This window comes from Ipomoea triloba, chromosome 5 (genome assembly GCF_003576645.1).
Source record: "Ipomoea triloba cultivar NCNSP0323 chromosome 5, ASM357664v1".
NCBI classification, from domain to species: domain Eukaryota; kingdom Viridiplantae; phylum Streptophyta; class Magnoliopsida; order Solanales; family Convolvulaceae; genus Ipomoea; species Ipomoea triloba.
The window spans coordinates 26,653,381-26,666,232 of record NC_044920.1 but is presented as its reverse complement, the minus strand read 5'-3'; the positions used below and the strand labels follow the sequence as shown (position 1 = coordinate 26,666,232).

Below are 12,852 nucleotides of genomic sequence, written 5' to 3'. Positions count from 1 at the left end.
ACGTTTCAAACCTTTCATAAATTCTCATATACTTTGCTACGAAATACGAAAAATTATTTTTTATTGATGTTGACAGCAAATTTTTTTTTCTGCGAACAGCAGCAAGAATTTCTTGATGCTGATTGCAGTAAAAAAAATTGTTGATCTAAAATAATTTAAAATTTTATTTATTTTTTATTTTTTTAGAATGCATTAATTTATTTATGATTTATAAAATAAAATATTTTTGTAATAAAATTATAAATGATATAATAATAGAAGTTTGTTAGGGTATATTCAATTTAGAGTTTTAATTCCTTTTTTGGTCTTTTTAATATGAAAAAGTTTTTAAAAGTCTATAAATGTTTGTTCTACGGACTCTTATAAACTTGATGAAAGTTTAAAAGATTATAGAAAAATCTATAAAAAACTTTACAAAAGTCAATTAAAATCCATCACTTTAAAGTGAAAGTCTTGATTGAATACACCTCCCTAAATACAAGGCATTGCTTAGTGTAACTAAACTTGGTTAATAAAAGTTGCTAGTCTAAATACATAAATTTATAACTGTAAGGACATAGATATTATAAAATTTAAATAAATTCAATTAAAATTTTAATTTAGTTATATATCATATATTTTGACGCATCTAATGGAGATTGAGTAATATAATTTTAAAACTTATCACGAAAAAGTGGTGCAATCTAATTGGAGCAAAATGTTTGAAGTTTGAGGGAATGATCAAAATTCTATGACCATGAGGACTTTAATCTTTAGATAAAGAAAGCGTCTTTTAGGAAAAAACAAAAAAATTCCAAAAAATAGAATTGACTTTTACAATATTCCTCCGCATAATCTTTTGAGGAATAATAAGATCTTTTTGATCATATGATCCTTAACCACCGGCGATTCTCAGCCTTCAGTTCCTCAAAATCCCCAAATCTCCATGGCCAAACCTCTGTGTGTACTTTATCCGTTTCACTGCACATTTACGACGCTGGTTGTTGCTAGTTGACATGCCTCCGCCGCAGACGCCGCCGCCGCCGCCGCCGCAGCGCCACCTTCTGAGAAAGCCCGCTTTTGTCCCTGAATTCATCTTCACAGCTCTGTCTGTCTTCATTCTCCTCTCTCCTTCAAATCCAGCTAACAACATTCTCCAGAAGCTCTCTTTCCCTCTCAACCCTCGCAGATTCCTTAAAATCCCCACCATGTCCCTGCCCTCATCGAATCGGCTCAGAAACCCTAATCGTCCCTTCCCGACCCCGCAGTCCCTTTCCGATTGGCTGAAGCCGCGATTGCCCTCCGATTCTTTCGCGTCTTGGGGGGTTAAGCCCGGGACTAAGAACGTTAACAACCTCTGGCTCGAGATCTCCGAGGGCGAAACCTCGTTAGCCGACTCCACACCGCCTATCCGCACCGTGGAAGTCGTTGTCGTCCGGGTAATCGGAAAAGACAATAAAGTCCTCGTCGAATCGCACCAAGAATTGTCCAATGGTAATGTTCGGAACCGTTCCCGGCCCTTATCGGAGAAGATGAAACCCGGCGAGACTGTCGATTCTGCAGTTTTTAGGGCAATCAAAGAAGAGCTCGGTTCAATAATCGTCCGAAATTCCGAGCTTAATAGCATTGTGAGAATTTTGCCCAATTCTTATGTAAAGAAAGTGGAGGAGAGGGTTTCGGCTTCCTACCCGGGATTGCCCGCTTGCTATGTTCTACACACCATAGATGCTACAGTGGAAGGTCTGCCTGAAGGGGAGTTTTGCACTGAAGAGGCTGAAGAATATGAGGGTTTTGATGATAAAGGAGTTGCAGCGGGAGCGGTTTCGTGTAAAAAGCATTACTGGAAATGGGTTGATTCATATTCAGTTTGATCACTGATAAGGGTTGGTGAGTTTGTGACTCTCCTTCCAAGATTGAATTTTGGACGATGTTTATAGTTAGTGGTTCAGAGTTACACTGATGAGTATATGCCAATATGTGCTTTCTCTATTGTCTTTTCTGGGCTTGTGAAGTTGTCTGAGCAAACATGATATACTCTATACTTGTAATGTCTATATACTTGCACCCACTTTAAATGAAATCAAGAATTGTTTTTGTTCGACTTTCAACTCTCTGTCGGTTTTCATTGTTTGCTTGATGGTTTGGTTCTCTTTTCCAATGTCTGTGGCTTATATTATATGATTATATGAACAGTAATTATGTCTGACTTGGTGGTCTATTTCTGCGTAGTTATAAAGGAAAATGCCAAAATGGGGAAAGACGCTCTGTAATTTACTCATCAACTCCACTCTGTATTCACGTGATCCATACCAATACATTAAAGTTTCAATCTTTACACAATTCTTGCTGTGTTTAACTGCAGCTTGTGCAGAGGAGCATAGCATACGCCCGTTTGAGTGAAATATGAATATATGATCACTTACTTCCCTGGTGGATTAGTGTACAGTGTGTCTGTGTGTTTGTAGGAAAAGTTTACTGTGTTAGGTGTGGGGTTCTACAAATGGGCTTTTGAAGTAGATCGTGTGGTTACTAATGCATCTTCGAACTGAGGTACCTTGAGGATGGATTTTAAACTTGATTTGAAGCATCATCTTGATGCAAGAAGCTCAAAGCAGAACTCGTATTTGATTTATTTAGAGGTGTCCAGTCCCTGCATTGCATGCTTGATCTATGGCTTCAAGCAGTTGCCTTATGCCCTTGTGTGTTGCCTGCAGATCTTGTTGCTTCGAAACCTTAACATTTTAGTGTTTTGTTTTGTGTAAACAAGCTCAATGTTTTAACCTGGCTTTAATGTCACCGATTGTGTATTGACATGAAGCAAACTGGAAAAGACAATTCTTTCTTATTTATTTTGACAAAACAAATATAACTGTTCAAATTCTGGCTAACAAGTGCTGATCTATAAGGTTTCAGTATGATACATCATCAGATTAGAGTTACATGCAGTAGTCAAGTTAGCAAGGAATGAAAGAACAACTCCAACGACAATATCCATATTCTAACTAGAGGCTAGCCTATGTGTCAATCGGAAAGCTCATCTATACAGCAAACCTATACTGCCATGGGAACCCTTGCAAAACAAATATACAATATTCTGGCAACTCCAAATAAGTACATGCTGTCGTCGTTATATAACATCGAGGGTGGTAACTGCCCTTCCCCAGACCTGGCATGACAGGGAGTTTCAAGAGCTGGACTGCCTTATTATATGGTCTGTTCTCTCCTTCATTGAAACAAGCTGCGCTGATGATTTGTATTGCTAACCTGCTTATGTGTCTCCTGGTGGTGGTTCACTTGGCAATTGACGAACAAACTGTCCCTTCACTCGTGGACGCTGCTCTGCAAGCTTTTTCCTGCTTTCGTATCTTACCTGTGTCCAAATCCAAAGATTGGTCAGTCTTTTCTTCCAACAATGATAACATATGAAGAAATATCATGTGAGTTTTTTCTTTTTCTTTTTCTTTTTCTTTTTGGAAACTATAGCACATACCTTTTTCTCATAACATCTGTCTTTCCTCTTCAAGCGAAATTTGTTGAGTGCAGCTTCTCGTTGTGACCTCTGAGAGTTTGCATCTTGAACAACAGAAGCTTCGTCGTTCCTATACTCTGCTGTAGATTTGATCATTGTAACCGGGATTCTGCCATTGCTCCCATCACCAGTGTAATGGCAGTTAACAACACCGTTGCACAGGCTGCTATTTGCGCTTTGATCAGTAGCAGAAGAAAAATGTCCCCGGTCAGGTTCTGACTGATAACCTTGTTTGTACTCGGTCTGAGTGGAGACAGTATTGACATTCTGCTCAATTACACTGTGACGCTGCTGAGAATTTATAGTTTGATGATTCAAGCGATGAAATGTGTTTGCCTGACGTGGAGAATTCTGATGGCCAGCCGATCCAGGACTCTGCATCGGAGATGTCATGAAGCTGTAGGCATTACTTAGCCCCTCAAACCTCACACCTCTTACTGGAATCGGGGCACTCAATACTCTCTGCCCGGGGGATGGAAGTCGAGTTTCAGCCTGTCCAGATTCAAAATTTGTCGGTGGAACAAGTCTGTGAGAGCTCGCTGTTGGACCATGAGTGTCAGAATTGTAATCGAGGTTGTGAACAGACAAGCGCTTATCAGAGTCGGTTTCGCTTTCTTTGTTCTTTGGGGATATCAAGTCTCGGGGCTGCACCCCCTTGCTCACGTACCTGCATACACGTTTCTTGCGTGTTAGGGCAACTTCCAACGTTCCAAAGATATCGCGCCAAGAATGCAAGAAAACTCACCGAGTAAAGGCTGATGCATCTGAATGGTTTAACTTGTGCTTCTCATCTGGAAATTGGTTGACAGAGCCACTAGGATACCTTGTCAAGGAAAGCTCGAGCAGGGGTGGAGAATCAACCTTGTTGTTCGCACTAATATTCGAGCCAGAAACGTAAGTGCATATTCCATGATTATCAAAGGTCCCGATCAAATCAATGGCGCGTTTACAAGAATTCATGATCGCAGGATCTTCATCAGAAGTTTGACCAATCACTTGAGGATGACAGCAATTCTCATTAGAACTCCTGTCTTCTCCGCTCGCCACTGTAGCAGCATTATAGCCTGTGCCTGTAAGAACATCTAAGAACTCAGACACTATCAAACAGAAAGAACATCATAGGATTCACGAGAAACAGTCAAACAACATTACCTTCCACTTGATCGCTGGGATTCCTCAGTTTCGTGCCTGCATCGTGATTTTGCTCTTCCTTCTGCATATCTGCATCAGCTGGACGAGGTTTGTTCCAATCCGGCTGTCCAAATTCCTGGATATGTTTCGTGTTTTCTTCCCCAGTCTCCATCTCTGGCTTAGTACAAGAACTCTGCACACATATCGGTAACAGACAATCTCACATGTAAAACAGTAGAACATGATCAAGGAATCAAAGAAACATCCTAGGGCTAAAATGACTTGAATACTACTTTCAATAAATACTGAAATAGGAATGAATATGTGCTACCTGAGCATCACTTCCTTTTTCAATGCATTCTCTGTTCCTTTCAATACAAGCCTTATACCCGCTCGAATGATTACTAAAACCATTGTTTTCAGCTGTCGCTTCAACCTTCAATTGCGCAACGCTCTCATCACCAGGTCCTTGCCCGCTTTTGCTCGTCTGAGAGACCCCCAAAAAAAAAACGAAAAGAAAATGAGATCCTCCCCGAAAAAGGAACTTTGGAGGAAAGTTTACACTTCACAGGAATCACAGGCTATGGATTTGCTTACAGCTTGTCTCCTCCATACATGCTGCCACAAGTTCCTCAGCTCGTTTTTCCTCACGGGCTTGACAAGAAAGTCCGCTGCACCTCTCAGCATGCATCTGTAGACTGTGCTAACCGAATCGTGTGCAGACATCACTGTAAATCGAGGTAGAATTCATTAAGTTATGGGTTTATGAGCACCATTTCTGCTGGTAATGCTAATTAAATCAGTAAAGTAGTGTTGAAGCATACTTATAACAGGAATGTTTTTGCAGATTTCATGCTCCATAATTAGGGTAAGAAGAGCATATCCAGAGATTGATGGCAGATCAACTTCTGTCAATATGAGGTCTACATTTCTTGGCCTTCCTTTTAACACCTCCCATGCCTTCAAACCATCAGGAACTGCAGCAACTGCAAAACCACAAGGTTTAAACTGTTTCAGAACCTATAAAGACAAGATTTTTAAAAACACAGATCTTTCCAATTCCAAATACATAGTTTGGATAACAAATTAAAGAACTTTCCAGAAACCCAAATTTCTTATTCCTATTATAATAATAAATTAATAACTTCATTTAAACATAAACAACAATCTTCCAATACTAAATAATTGAAAAATTAACCTTTATAGCTGCATTTTCTGAGAAGAGCGGCAATAATCTGCCTTGTAGAATCATCAGCTTCCACCAATAACACTCTGAGCACCATTTTCGGCAAGAATCTCTCCCACCTCACCGCCGATGCGGCGGCGGCGGAAGCCGGCGCCTCCACCACTTCCACCTCCTCTGTTTCCAGTTCCATTGCGGCGGCGCCGCCGTCGCCGCTCACCACTACTTCACCCATTTTCCTTAACTGGAAAACCTAAACCTAGTACTTTCCCTATAATGGGCTCTCAGCCGAATCGAAAGATAAATCGTAAGAAAAGCAAAGATTATGCTGTCTGTCTAGACTCAAGAGTACACAGCACCAATTTCTTCCCTAAAAAATAAAAATATCTCTTCCATATTTGGTGGTGCAGTGATCCGACGGTGGAAAATCAAAGTCTCCCTTTAACCGCCTTCCCATCCAATGGCTACTAGAAATCGTAATTATTACAGAAAGATATGGCACAAAATATCTGCAAGGCTCAAGTGTATGGCCCGAATTGGCCACGTCGGCTCCTCTCCCCTTCCGATCTAAAAAGCAAAAGTCATTGGTCTTTTTAGGTTGTTAGGTTCACCTTAAATTTTTATTTTAAAAAAAGGAAAATAATGTCAACCCCATATGGCCATATGTTTCCATTTTCTAATGCGGGATATTTTTGCCGTGGGCTCCACCCCGGAGATATTTTGGTTGCGGGTTTAAGGTTTCATGGATAGGAGTCTGACACGTGGGAAATCCACCTTAGATCTTTCGTTTGTGGCTTCGGAGCTGTCAAACGCTATCTTTGGTTTTCCTTTAAAGATACATCTCTGAGTTTTCTTCATTTTTAAAATAAAATATCTTAATTACAGTCAAATTCTATACATATTTTTTCTCTCGGTTTTAAAATTATCAAAATTTATATATTATAGAAAAATCTGGAAACAACCAGAGAGGAATCGTATGCGATGCTGGAAGATAATATGCGATTCAAATATTCAATCTTTGTGGTTGTGCTGCGTTCCATCTTATTCCTTAATCAACAATTTCACATCCGGATTTCATGCTTGGCAAGTGGCAACTAACGTTTTTCTACGCCTAACAAATATCTTTTTTTTTTTTAAATTTAATTTATAAAAAATTTTAACTGACAAAAGACCACAATAAGATAAATTATCCTAAATTACCCGTAAAGAACAGGCTCAGATCAAGAAATTCAAAACAATACTTTTGTTAAAAGTCAAATTTGTGACCTTATGACTATGAAGTTGAAAAATAAAGATATTTAATCATATTAACTTGGTTAGATTTGTTTTTTTTTAATTATGTCACAAAATGATAAAAAAGTAAAATCATTTTTTATGTCACAGATTTAAAAAGATTTGTTTTGTGTGGTACGAAGTCTTACACTAGTGATTCTGTGGTCTCACCTGTGACCTGTGGGCGTAATTTTTTGTTTTCTTTTCTCTTTTATAATAAATTTTCGTCCTCGAATTAATATTAAAAAAATAAAAGGAAAAAAAAATCGACGCCTTATCCGATCACAGACAATGTATACGAAATGTTTGCTTCCGTGTTGGAACTTTATTGGGTTAATATTATATTAATACAATAATATCACATGAACAAATCTTATCTAATACTTTATGTATGAAATGTTTTGGTACATATTATAAATCAGGCTATTTAACATAAATAATTTGTTTGTATTATTCTTTACCGAAAGTCGGTATAATAATTTAATAATATAAGCATGCAATTATAAGAATGAAGCATATTCGTGATGTGAAATATTTTAATTTATAAAAAATTCACAACTATTATTCGAATGTGCGTGTGTTCTGAGTGAAGACCGTCTTGTAATTTTAATTGACAAAAGATAAAAGAATCACAATGAGGTAATAGTCTAAACTGTTCATAGTTGACCGATTCAAATCGATAAGGTCAATCAACTCCTATAATGAGTTATTAAACTTGTAATGTTGTGATTACCAAATCAAGTATCCCGATAAACTCGATTGAAGTTATCCTTTGAGGCTGTGATATGAAATATTATACTTTGTACTATTGTTGTATCTTGATAATAAAGAGAGTTTAAAATACCAAACAAAGAGTTACACTAATAAGTAGCAAAATACCCTTTTTTTTCTTTTTCTTTTTTCTTTTTGTAAAAGTATTTTATATTGATTTAGGAGGAAATTGCATATTTTTAATCCTACTTGTCGTTTTAGTTCCAAACCATTCTAATTTTTTTAAAAGTAGCAATTTTTAGTCAAGCAACAAAATAATTACTGAGTACATTATATTAGTATTTTACTTAGTACTTGAATATTTTAGTAGTTGATTATTCTCTTCATTATAACCTTTTCTGTTTTACTATTTTATCTACAAAACAAAAAATTGACACTTTTTTTTTCTTAAAAAAATTCTCCTTAATTGTAGTACATCGTCCATATTTTCTCCTATATATACTAACCTATTAAATCAAGTCCTTTATTTTACAGATGCAATATCAATATTGGAGAAATTTAATAATTTATAATTAAAGAAGAAACAACAAATTACTAAAATACTCATATACTAAGTAAAAATCTTAAACTTTTTGTGCTTCAGTAGGTTAAGAAAGTATGTATGGACAGATATTACATTGTAATAGAGTTAATAATATTTAAAAAAAAAAAGAGAGTAAAACCTAACAATGTCTAACAATTTTGTTGCTTTAGAGACTAAAACTAGAATATTTTAAAAAATCAAGGTATATTACAATAACAAAAAGCTATGGACTTAAACAATTAGTGGGGAATATTTGAAGGAGTAAAATCACATTTTTCATTAATTTAGAGAAAATCTTTAAATAAAGTATCAAATTCACATTAAATTTTCTTCAATTCACAAAATATTTTATTCTTTATAATGATCAGAAAATATCATATTCCTTTTGCGGTGTTTATGTAATATTCTTTACGGTATTATATGGAGGGAGGTTAGTGGATTATATAAGATAATGTGACAAGATGGCCATTCTACATGGGATGCATATAAAAAAAATATCTAAAGACCAAATTTCATATAAAACATCATATCCTAACTTAACACCTTAATCATTGCATTAATGTATTTTATATGTGCAAAGATTTATGATATATCTCATATTAATTCAATTTTAATAAATATTATAATTTTTATACTTATTAATTATTTGTAGATTAATTCATTCTACAAATTATAAAATTATATTATTTGAACCAATTTATTGCAAAAGCAAAACTACTCTCAGGCCCAACTGCTCAAGGCCCTCAAGCTACTTGTTTTATAGAAACATTTAAAAGAAGTGAGAATATCTAAACAGAATTGAGATTACTAAAACTCAGAAGTAGAATAATTTATATACATAAAAATGAGGTCTCTACTTTTTGGGGCCTTATGCATAAACCCTAGGAGCACATGTAAATTTTATACTTTTATTTGAAGGTGTTTTTATAGTAGTTAGTTTTCGGGAGCTGATCTATCTTTTCATGTAAAGTACATTATTCAAAATAATGATTTACGGAGTATCATTTTATTGAATTTTGTTGTAAACGTTTGTATTCATGATTAATGAATTAGTTATTTTCAAAATCAAAATATCATAGTGTGTGTATATAATGTGATGCAAATAATGGGGTGCACTGTAACCTTCCGACAAACGTAGGATATTACAAGGGGACCACGTCCCATATTTGGATCTCAAATGTCACGTGTCTGGCCATACCCTGAAATCTGGATAACGTTTTGACCTTGCCACGTATACATCTCTTCCTCGAATATTCTATCCATTTTACCAAAACCCTCCAGGAATCCGTTTCAATCGCAAGAAATCTCGTCATAGAAATGGCGACTCTTTCCATATCTTCAACCGCTAGACCGTTTTCTTGCTCTTCCTGCTACTCTCCGTCTTCTTCCCCTTCCTCGTCAACGCTCTCTTTAGCCAAATGCGGCAAAAAGCTGAAATCTTTGTCGTCTTCTTCGAGCAGTTTTCTTGCTTCGAGCTTCAAGATCAGTGAGAGCAGTAATGTCCCACCCAGAAAACCAGTGGGGATTCGGATGGCTTGGGATGGCCCTCTCTCTTCCGTCAAACTCATTATCCAAACCAAACACATTGAGGTATAGTATGCCCCTTTTCCCTTGCGATTGTATTTGCGCTTTTCTTGAAATTACTAAAGAATTTAATTTCCCTTTTTGAAGTTTTTTTATGGAATTATTATCTGTATGGCTGTATTTACATGTTTTATTTGAAAAGAATGGAACTTGTGATGCCAATTAAGTGAATTTGTTGAGAAAAATTAGTGGTGATATAATGGAAATGGATGTGTTTTCTGGATTGAAAGAGATGTTAAGATATTGTTATGGAGTTACAGTTAACACCTAATGTAAGGAGCTATGTGGAGGAGAAATTGGGTAAGGCAGTTCAAAAGCATAGCCATCTGGTGAGGGAAGTGGATGCTAGGTTGTCTGTTCGTGGGGGCGAGTTTGGGAAAGGCCCAAAAGTTCAAAGATGTGAGGTATGAAGCCAGTGGGAAAAGACTAAAAGTCTTGCCTTTTAAGTAGTGCCAATTTGTATGGGTTGTTTGTTTGCTGTTATACTTAAATCGGCTTGGTGAACTCTAGGTGACTTTGTACACGAAGAAGCATGGAGTTGTTCGGGCAGAGGTGGATGCGGAGACGCTGTATGGGAGTGTTGACATGGTCTCATCGGTTATACAGAGAAAACTGCGGAAGATTAAGGAGAAAGATTCTGATCATGGTCGGCATATGAAGGGCTTTGACAGACTGAAGGTTCGGGATCCGGTTGTACTAGCAGAGCCCGAGGAAGAAGCTTTGGAGCCACTTGCTCTAGAAGAAGAGGAACAAGGCAAAGATGAGGGCTTCATTGATGAGGTTAGATTACCGCTTGTTAATTTTGTATTGACTATACTTTGGATTAGGGTTTCATGATTTTTCGACTATTACAATCTTTCCTTATTACTCAATTGGTGGTCACTTACATATAGTTTGAAAGCAACTTCCTTTTTAAGTTAATATCGAAATTGAATATTGAATGTCAAATACATTTTGAGAGGAGGTGGACGGTACATTGTATAGATTTTTTGAGGAAAAACTTGGTGGTTATAGTGCTTGTTGTGAAGGACAATAACTAGGTTCCCTTAGTTAGAAGGGAATGAAAAGTGCCTTCACAAGAAGGCAATATTTCTTTATTATTGTAAAGTTAGCTTCTAGCTCTAGGCGTTAAAACATTGCACTATTAATCCTTTTCTCAGGTTGTCCGGAAAAAGTACTTTGACATGCCACCTTTGACTGTCGCTGAAGCAATCGAGCAGCTAGAGAATGTGGATCATGACTTCTATGGCTTTAGGAATGAGGAAACCGGTAAGTGGATTTGAATATTTGATAGATGTTTCTGTTCTTTAAATGATGTATTGGCCCTCGGTGTTTAACCATATCCCTTCTTCTGCAGGGGAGATTAACATTGTCTACAGAAGAAGAGCTGGGGGTTATGGCCTTATTATTCCAAAGGGAAATGGGAAAGTTGAGAAGTTGGAGCCTATTGAGGCCGAGCCAATCAGAGAACCATCCCGCGCTTAACAGATGGTTGATTTGGTGAACAACGAGATAACAAATGCATAATGCTTTTGCTGTACATTTGATCTTTTAACAATAATATGTTTCAATCACACTGATGGATCCACGATTTCTAATCGTTCGTTGGTTGATCCACCACGAGTTAATAACAAATGAGTGATTTTAGTAAGAGTGCATAGCATGATTCCATAAGAAATGCCTTACAGGTTGTCTAAATCATTATTGGCTGTAAAGGAATGTGACTCCTGGGTAAATCAACCTAACAAGGCCTGTATCTTTCCCTGTGAACATGATTCACCCTGCATACAACACTCTTCTCATTCATTACACTACTATATGAATTAAAATTCTAATTTGATCCAAGTCGGTCAGATCGTTGGCTTGATAACTACAATGTTACAAGTTAGATTTTCCATAGGATGCAGTAAACTAAACTAAAGCATCTTCCCAAGACAGTAGCAAGCATATGATGATGAGTGGAAGTGAGGATGTCTACCTAAACTAAAGCACCTCCCCAGGATAATACTTAGGGTGTGTTTGGTTGACATGCTTAGCTATCATGAATGAGTATCAAAGTCATTGTTATTGTTTGGTTGACAGGCTTTTAGAACACTATTACGTGTTTTGATTACCCTTAATTGTAAAGCTCATTCCTTAATAAAATGATAGTTCATTCCTTTCATCCTCAACCACTTCTCTAATTATTAATAATCATTTTCATTTCACCCTACTACCAAACATGCAAAATACTTTTATCAAAACTCATTACCATTACCAAGTATTTGATTTTGATTCTGATTCCTACGTGCGAACCAAACACACCCTTATAGTATTATGCATGTTTGAGGCATATTCCTTCTATGCAATGATTCCTCAACAATGCAAAATATGTTGGATTACTGTGTAACTAGCTTAATTAGTCAAATGATGTTTTATTCCGTGAGGCCGGAGACATGAGAAAATGCCAGACAAGCATTATATTGTGAAGCACTGACATCATTTCATGAAGATGAGATGAAGATAATATAATATAATATAATATAATATAATCCAACGAGTTGTAGTATAGTAGTAGCTATAATTCCACCAAAGTGAAAGTTCCCACCAAGCATTAGATTCAAATTTTGTTTTGTGAGGGAGAAATGCAAAGCAGGAATTGACCAATTCTTCCTCCCCATTTGTGGCTATGATTATTGGGAAATCTAAAAACATAATAAGTCTCAATCAATGTTATATCCTTGATTTATGTCTCTCTTTTGTATGTTAATAAATGTATACATTTTGCTTTAAATGTTGTACACTTCAATGTTATTAGACAAAAATGTCCCTATTACATTCTTGTTATACAAAATTACCCTTACACCGTTATAACACCGTTAATTTTAACTCCATCATTAT

The 12,852-nt window shown here is 36.5% G+C and overlaps 3 protein-coding genes across 3 annotated transcripts; 2 read left to right on the top strand and 1 right to left on the bottom strand.

Moving 5' to 3' along the window:
• Window positions 1-709: 709 nt before the first annotated feature.
• LOC116019732 lies at window positions 710-2,087 on the top strand. Its single transcript, XM_031260041.1, has one exon. It carries the CDS (start codon window positions 996-998, stop codon window positions 1,848-1,850), a length of 855 nt encoding a protein of 284 aa, XP_031115901.1. The 5' UTR covers window positions 710-995; the 3' UTR covers window positions 1,851-2,087.
• Window positions 2,088-2,802: 715 nt separating this feature from the next.
• LOC116019730 (two-component response regulator-like APRR5) lies at window positions 2,803-6,387 on the bottom strand. The gene is made up of 8 exons (XM_031260039.1): window positions 5,838-6,387; window positions 5,464-5,625; window positions 5,237-5,367; window positions 4,971-5,126; window positions 4,661-4,832; window positions 4,254-4,578; window positions 3,470-4,175; window positions 2,803-3,349 (listed from the first exon to the last, which is right to left on the bottom strand). The coding sequence occupies exons 1-8, from the start codon at window positions 6,055-6,057 to the stop codon at window positions 3,248-3,250; spliced, it is 1,974 nt and encodes a 657-aa protein (XP_031115899.1). The 5' UTR covers window positions 6,058-6,387; the 3' UTR covers window positions 2,803-3,247.
• Window positions 6,388-9,638: 3,251 nt separating this feature from the next.
• Window positions 9,639-11,630, top strand: LOC116019731 (ribosome-binding factor PSRP1, chloroplastic). The gene is made up of 5 exons (XM_031260040.1): window positions 9,639-9,978; window positions 10,233-10,376; window positions 10,483-10,752; window positions 11,133-11,241; window positions 11,330-11,630. The coding sequence occupies exons 1-5, from the start codon at window positions 9,706-9,708 to the stop codon at window positions 11,455-11,457; spliced, it is 924 nt and encodes a 307-aa protein (XP_031115900.1). The 5' UTR covers window positions 9,639-9,705; the 3' UTR covers window positions 11,458-11,630.
• The last annotated feature ends 1,222 nt before the right edge of the window (window positions 11,631-12,852 follow it).

Excerpts from the sequence above, each read along its gene's own strand:
- LOC116019730 (XM_031260039.1), bottom strand. The coding sequence starts at position 6,057 with ATGGGTGAAGTAGTGGTGAGCGGCGACGGCGGCGCCGCCGCAATGGAA. Across the intron at positions 5,368-5,463 it reads CAAAAACATTCCTGTTATAA|TGATGTCTGCACACGATTCG; the intron begins GTATGCTTCAAC and ends CTCGATTTACAG. Across the intron at positions 4,833-4,970 it reads AAAAAGGAAGTGATGCTCAG|AGTTCTTGTACTAAGCCAGA; the intron begins GTAGCACATATT and ends ATATGTGTGCAG.
- LOC116019731 (XM_031260040.1), top strand. The coding sequence starts at position 9,706 with ATGGCGACTCTTTCCATATCTTCAACCGCTAGACCGTTTTCTTGCTCT. Across the intron at positions 9,979-10,232 it reads TCCAAACCAAACACATTGAG|TTAACACCTAATGTAAGGAG; the intron begins GTATAGTATGCC and ends ATGGAGTTACAG. Across the intron at positions 10,753-11,132 it reads ATGAGGGCTTCATTGATGAG|GTTGTCCGGAAAAAGTACTT; the intron begins GTTAGATTACCG and ends TCCTTTTCTCAG.
- LOC116019732 (XM_031260041.1), top strand. The coding sequence starts at position 996 with ATGCCTCCGCCGCAGACGCCGCCGCCGCCGCCGCCGCAGCGCCACCTT.